A 6814-nucleotide genomic window follows, 5' to 3' on the forward strand; every position below is an offset into this window, starting at 1 on the left:
GGTGCCGTTGACGACTGCTGTCGCTTCCGCCCGGGCTTGCTCACCTTCTCACCATGGGTCCCTCTCGGCTTCGCTGCCGGGTTTTTTCGTTCCTCCTCTCAGCTGCTTCCTCACCTCACTCGCCATGCCCGGCTCTTCGGTGCCACGGCGCGGCCCGGCCGCTGCAGCGTCGCCCCCCCACCAAATCTCGGTCTTCCCTTCTCCGCAGGAGCTGGGCTCGGCGCTGGCCCAGCTGGTGGCCCAGCGGGAAGCTCAGTCCGGGCCGGGTGGGCGCTTCTCCCTGGGCCTGTCAGGTGGAAGCCTAGTGCGGATCTTGGCCCAGGAGCTACCCGCGGCCGCTGCCTGCCCTGCCCGGTGGCTCCTGGCTTTCGTGGACGAGCGGCGGGTCCCGCTGAACGACCCGGAGAGCAACTACGGCGCCTACAAGGTGTCTCTCGAGGAGGGGCGAGTGGGGCCTAAATGCGGGGTGGGTGGTGGGTCTGATCCCTGGGGGCGTGTTTCCTTGGCGACTTTCGCCAAGCAGGAAGGTTGGGCGTGGACTCCCTCGGTTGATGTCGGTAAACCTGAGGCTGCAGGGATGGGCTGCTGCTTTAAGCGTTATCGTTCTTTTTTCACCCACAGTCCCTGCGGACCGCGATTTAACAGGAATACCTGTCCACGGTGCTTTACCAATAAAAAATAACTATTTTCCCTTGGTACTGCAAACGCCTTGCAGAACCAGGCTGAGATCTCCTTTGTTCAGCATCCTATATGCGACCTCCGCCCCCCCCAACCATCCTTACTGTAAATGTATTTCCTGCCTTTCAGTACAAAAATCTCGAGGAGATTGATGCAATATCAGTCCCTGTCGATACAAACCCTAATACGCAAGCCATGCATGGAGCTGTAATCTGCTGCCTGTGAATCTGTATTAGAAAACAAGTGTCTGCAGCTTGTTGCTTAATATTTTTGGATGGGCTGATTTCCGTCTGTCTGCCTGGGCAACTTCTCCTTTGTAACTAGGATCTCTATGGTTTGCTGACGGGTTTTAAATTTGCATAGCAGAAATACCTATTTAAGCTATAGCAGTTTGGTGTATGGATGCTCATGTTAAAAATATGCACATCCAGAGTCTGGCTCCAATCTAACTAGCATAGAGTCTTTTGTGAGATAGTCAGTGGAGATTCAATTGACTGCCAAAAATATTGGTCAATGGACTGCTGGTGTGCTAGGCTACCTTCTGCCTACTTTTGTGGAAAAGTATGAAATCAGTTCCATTCTGTATTAATCTGACTGTTGGTCTAAATCATTTGCAGACAGAGAAACTCCCAGATTCTGGAAGATTTGCCTTGTCCAGTACTCCAGGTGTAAATGATGGTTCCCTGAGCTCTGTGTAGGAGTAGATGACCATTACAAAGTTACATGTTTTTTTTCCTTGGTAGGAGTCGTACATCTTTAATTGCCACATGGAAGATGACAGTTACACAAGGAAAGACATGCTAGCATGGAGATAGAGTAGTGGGGGAAGGGTCATTTGTGGGGTGTTTAATTTATTTTCTTATTTATATCACACCCGTGAGAAACATGGCACTTACAGGCTGGAGGAAAAAAGAAATCAGACTCAGGTTTCATGAGGCTGACAATTATACTGAAAAAAAAGGAAATGAAATAGGAAGAGGTACATGTCAGATGATGATTTCATAGGGTTTGATCCTGCTTTTATTTTGCCAGAGGAAACAGTCTCTGAGTAAGATTGCACTGAGTGCTCCCAGCAGTGGATGGAGATGTAGCCCCTACCTATTCCATCCTTCCCCAGCAACATTCTTTTCCCATTCTTAAAGGGCTCTTCTGTCCACTAGGGAGGTTCTTGAGGGGTAGCAGCAGAATGGAATAGATTGCCTTCTATTCCCCCCATTTGTACCAGTGGAATTCCCCTCTTGAGACAGCAGCCTCTCCTTTCTGTGAGAGACTTATATTAGGTCCAACCTGTTTTTTGTGTGAAAGGACAGCGAAAATATCATAAGTAAGCCTGATCAGTTATTTTTGTTATTCTGTAATATGATTTGTGTTTTGTTTATTTCAGACATACCTCCTTTCTAAAATTGCTATACCTGATGACCAAATAGTTGTTATCAACCCTTCACTACCAGTAGAAGAGGCAGCAGCAGATTATGCTGAAAAACTGAAAAAGGTATGCTGGGAGTTGGTGTATTTTTATTTGCCAGAGACAGATTTTCTTGTAAGGTGTTAGTAACTTGAAAGTAAGGCACAGTGTTTGGAAGTGAAATTAAATCCTCACTGAGAATTCTTCCCAAGAACTCCCTGTTCTTAGTAGCTCCTCTTGATCTGATCTGCTGTTTTGCCATTCAGTACTGATAAAAGTTCCTGGATGTTTGACGAAAAGTTGATGAGCTACTAACTTTGAATTTAGGTTCGTGACACAGTGTTTAGCCCAGACCTGTAAAAGGCCTGCTCATTGTAAGTTTCTAGCTGATGTCCTTTTAGAGGCCTTGGGCAGGCTAAACAGTTATAGTGGCAAGTTGAACAAAGTAGATTAAAGTGGAAGTATGCTGCATGAAGTTATTACAACACTTCTACTGTGCTCTGGTTAGCTTTTTAGCTCTGAATTCCTAAAACTGTAATCCTGCAACATCTATGATGATGTGATATAGAAAGCTAACCCGTCTTCTTCAATCAGATAAAGACCCCTTGGACTAGTTAACCAATGCAAATAGGAATACTTCCTCTAAATGCTTGAAATCGCAGATCAAGTTCAGGATAACTACAGTACCAAAACTGATTGTGGGAAAATGTATTCTTCTAAAGGATTAAAATTCACAATAACTAGATCATGGAAACTTTTAACACAAAAATACCACCTGATTCATATATTAGTGCTTTGCGATACCAGGCAAAGACATTGTTATTTTTCTAGATTATAATTGTGCTTTTTGGGGGCAGTTATCCCCATGTTTATGTTCTTGCTAATATATTTTTCTTTGAAAACTCCTTTAATAAGTGTACACCAAGTGGCACTATAAAAGTTGAATAAGTAGGGAAGTGAACGTGGTATTTCAATCCTCAGTTGTGTTTCTGTCCCGCAGGCCTTCCAGGGTGAAGATATGCCCGTGTTTGACCTCTTGATTTTAGGAGTAGGACCAGATGGACATACCTGCTCTCTTTTTCCAGATCATCCCCTACTACAGGTGAGCCAAAGAGAGGAGCTGTAGGTGAATTTTTTTTCTGCTGCTGCTTGAGTAGAAAACATGTGTGTAATCCTGTTAGATGGAGTCATGGCTGTTGGGGGTTGAAGGAGCAGAATCCTGCTGGCTATTCTGAGGAAGCTCAGAGTAATCAGATTAAGGTCTACTATCATTTACTTGTGACAGATTATCCTTTTAAAAAGTGATGTGTTAACCAGGGTATTGAAATAGATTTTCCTTGGGCAGCAGCAGGAAATAATTAATTGGGCAAATGTATGTTGAGAACAAGAGCTATCCTTAATTCTGCGACTCCTGCATTCTAAAGAAGTCTAGAGCCAGAGCTAATCCCCAGCGGCTACTGTGAAATATCAGCCTGGCTGTCAGTATGATTGATCTGCCTGGGGGAGATAGGGGAGTCAACTTTGTCTCTGCCAGCCTTAGTCAAATTCCCATCCCCATAACAGCAACAGTAGGACAAAAATGCCAGAGAACATCCTGGAAGGCCAGGGTAGAAGAGAGCACCTTCCTCAATTTCCTTTCTATTAAACAGGTGCTATGCCACTGGCCACATCTCCCAGAGCAGCTAGTTTGTGACTAGGCAAGGCCTCCTGCCATGATGACTATTTTGAGGGAGGTCCTACAACTTAGTGTTCAAATTCTAGGTGTGCCCGCTAGACCCAAAGAGTTGCCTGTCCACAGCATAGTGAGGCCTATTACTAACTGGAACCACCAAGAAAATAATAAATGGCAAAATGTAAAACCTTGTGAAAATAAGCACAATTGATTTCTTTCACAGATGGTTCAAAGGTGGAAGTAACCCCTTTGGTCTGGTGACAAGTAGAATCTCCAGCCACTGGGGAAGCCATCCAGATTTTTGAAACAGACATGGATAGGCTTCTCTTGTGGGTATTAATAAAAACTTCCTTTCCTCCTGATCATGTATCATCTGTTCCTATAACTTTTGAAGCTTCCTCTGACCCTTTCTTCAGCTGATCTGAGCAACTCTTTAGACTCTACTGAGGTGGAAACTTGAGAATATGTGGTGTTGACCCATTTAGAGATGGACCCCTTAACGTTCAATCCTCTGAGTGATTTATAAATTAGATTACATTAACTACCTTATATCAGCTTCAATTTAAGTGCCTATGAAGAAAGTGGTGATCTGGCAAATTAACAAAGGAGACTGTATGATTTTTAGAAGGGGGAACTCCATCCATCCATCCATCCATCCATCCATCCATATATATTATGGTAACACAGTAAAAGTGAAATAGCTTCCAATAGTATATGAGGGTGCAGGTAACCAGTATACCAGCTACAGTTGAGACTGACCCCTAACAGTTAAAGCATTAATTGGTTAAACAATTCAATTCCTTAAACCTTGTTAGTGTTTGTTAATATATACATGTATTGTGTGGGAAAATCTCCTCAAAGGATGGGAAGACCTATTAGGCAAACAGAGCTTGTTCTCTGCTGAGGACTCCATTTGGGACAGAAACATTCCAAGAGGTGATTAAGTCTGAACACTCTGCACCCTGTAAGATAGTTTGCTCTCTTCTTTTTAAGACTTGGGGAATGCTGTGCTCTGTTTGCATTTGCCCAAACAGAAGATGTGAATTGACAAGTTTCTTGTCAGTTCGCTGTTTGGTTCTTTGGGTTTAGCTGTCACTAACCTAATGCTGTCCTCATGCATTGGCCTGCAGGTTCTGGGAGTTGTAGTGCCAATACATCAAGAGAGCACCAATGGATAAAGACGGAATAAACATAGCTCTGGGCCATGTTACTTCCAAGATCTATCTTTCCCTTCTTTCATTATGGTCCGTATTTACTTTCCTGTGACAGGAGCGGGAGAAGATTGTGGCTGCCATTAGCGATTCCCCAAAGCCCCCCTCAGAGCGGATCACACTGACTTTGCCTGTGCTGAATGCAGCGAGGAGTGTGGTGTTTGTTGCCACTGGGGACAACAAGGCTGCAGTGATAAAGGTACTTTCCTTTGGAAGGGCTTTTGAGTGCTGTGGGGGATATGGCCGTGATGTCATCAGAGGGGTGAGGCAAAATATTCAGCCTTTTGGAAGAGTGTTTTTTGCAAGGGAGTAAAATTTGTAAGCCCCTTAAACCTTCATGTACTTTTCCTTTATTATTTCAGACATCCCCCTCCTTAAACAACAACGAAGTCATGCCATCAAATTTCCAAATTTTGCCCCCAAATTTTGGTGGTACAAAGTAAGGGAATTCTAGGGGTTGCAGAGAAGATGCTGGTAGTACATATAGCTTATGGGCCAGAGACTGCTGCTCCTGTTTTTCAGCTCTGTTCAGAAAAGTTTCTTGGAAAGGTTTTGTTCTTTCCTCCCTGGCTGGCTGAGCTGGAGAGTGATTAGTTATACTGGGCTAAGACACTGAGAAATCCAACTGATTTACTTCAGAATCCAGTTGTGGCTTTGTCCAGTGCACACATTAGCTTTTTAATGATGGCTGGGAATCTCCTTCCTTCTACTTTAGGATTTTCCAAGGAAGAGTAAAGTTCTTCCCTTGGCAGTAGCTCACCTGTGACTGTGCTCTGTGTCTCCTAGCAAGGAATGGGGTGGGGGGTAGGAAAAGTTTTATTTATGTATCTGTTTTGTTAGATTTAGACACTGCTTGACTCCAAAATGACCCTGGGTGGCTCACAATTTAAAATGTGATGCCTATATCAGCATTTTGAATACCACGTGCAAAGTGTAGACTTTGAAAGTATGACAGCCTGACATTCTTGGTTCCCACCACAGCGTATTTTGGAAGGCAACGAGGAAAACCCACTGCCGGCTGCCCTTGTCCAGCCACATACTGGGAAGCTTTACTGGTTCCTGGATGAGCCAGCTGCAAAGGAGTTGACAATTCCCTTTGAGAAGCATTCCATCTTGTAGGAGCTTCATGTCTTGCAACCTTCCAGGTTGGGAGAAGTCCAGCAAGTACGGGGTGTGGGTAGAGCCCGACCCATTAACATTCCAGGTCACGGTCTCCACGTCTGGTCGTAGCGCTCAGGAGCAGCACTGAACTAACACTGTCTTTCTTTTCTTTTTCTCCTCCTTTCCCTCCCCTGAATTTTTTTACATTTTAAGAAGTGTAAGTTTGTGGAGCACGGTGTAACAAATATGATTATTGCTTAACTAGGACAAAGTGTGACATGGGAAATGCTTGGGTCCAGCTACTAGGTATCAAGAGAGTTGGTTACAGTCTTTATCATGTGAATGGTCTAATGTGGTGTACAATGAATGCACAATTAAAGGTGTAAATTAAATTCACTCAGTGCTGGCACAATGTCTTCCTCTTCTCTGTGTGATTTTTTTTTAACTATTAAGTATTGGGAGCAGTGAGGCCTATTCTATTTTCTGGGTGTATCTGCCATGGCAGATTAACTTTATGATGTTGAGTCAGTAGAGGTTTAACACTCAGCATATTAGCATATTCCCTGACCCATGTCCTCATGCGTTAGACCACCGCTTCCATTTCCATGTAATCTGAATGATGATTGAGAATCATGACAATTGTACTTTAACATATCAGGGGGGTGCCAGTTTGGGAAAGCCATGCTGATGGAAATCACATGGTTCTCAGCCATTGCCTATTTTGCGGGCAAGTGGGATTGATTTTGG

General features: G+C 44.1%; 1 protein-coding gene across 1 annotated transcript; it reads left to right on the top strand.

Annotated features, from left to right (window-relative positions):
• PGLS (6-phosphogluconolactonase) lies at positions 1-6479 on the top strand. Its single transcript, XM_063294006.1, has 5 exons — positions 1-427; positions 2063-2170; positions 3084-3185; positions 5025-5165; positions 5948-6479. The coding sequence occupies exons 1-5, from the start codon at positions 125-127 to the stop codon at positions 6083-6085; spliced, it is 792 nt and encodes a 263-aa protein (XP_063150076.1). The 5' UTR covers positions 1-124; the 3' UTR covers positions 6086-6479.
• The last annotated feature ends 335 nt before the right edge of the window (positions 6480-6814 follow it).

The sequence above is a fragment of the Candoia aspera genome, chromosome 2, assembly GCF_035149785.1.
Source record: "Candoia aspera isolate rCanAsp1 chromosome 2, rCanAsp1.hap2, whole genome shotgun sequence".
NCBI classification, from domain to species: domain Eukaryota; kingdom Metazoa; phylum Chordata; class Lepidosauria; order Squamata; family Boidae; genus Candoia; species Candoia aspera.

Excerpts from the sequence above, each read along its gene's own strand:
- PGLS (XM_063294006.1), top strand. The coding sequence starts at position 125 with ATGCCCGGCTCTTCGGTGCCACGGCGCGGCCCGGCCGCTGCAGCGTCG. Across the intron at positions 428-2,062 it reads GCAACTACGGCGCCTACAAG|ACATACCTCCTTTCTAAAAT; the intron begins GTGTCTCTCGAG and ends TGTTTATTTCAG. Across the intron at positions 3,186-5,024 it reads CAGATCATCCCCTACTACAG|GAGCGGGAGAAGATTGTGGC; the intron begins GTGAGCCAAAGA and ends TTCCTGTGACAG.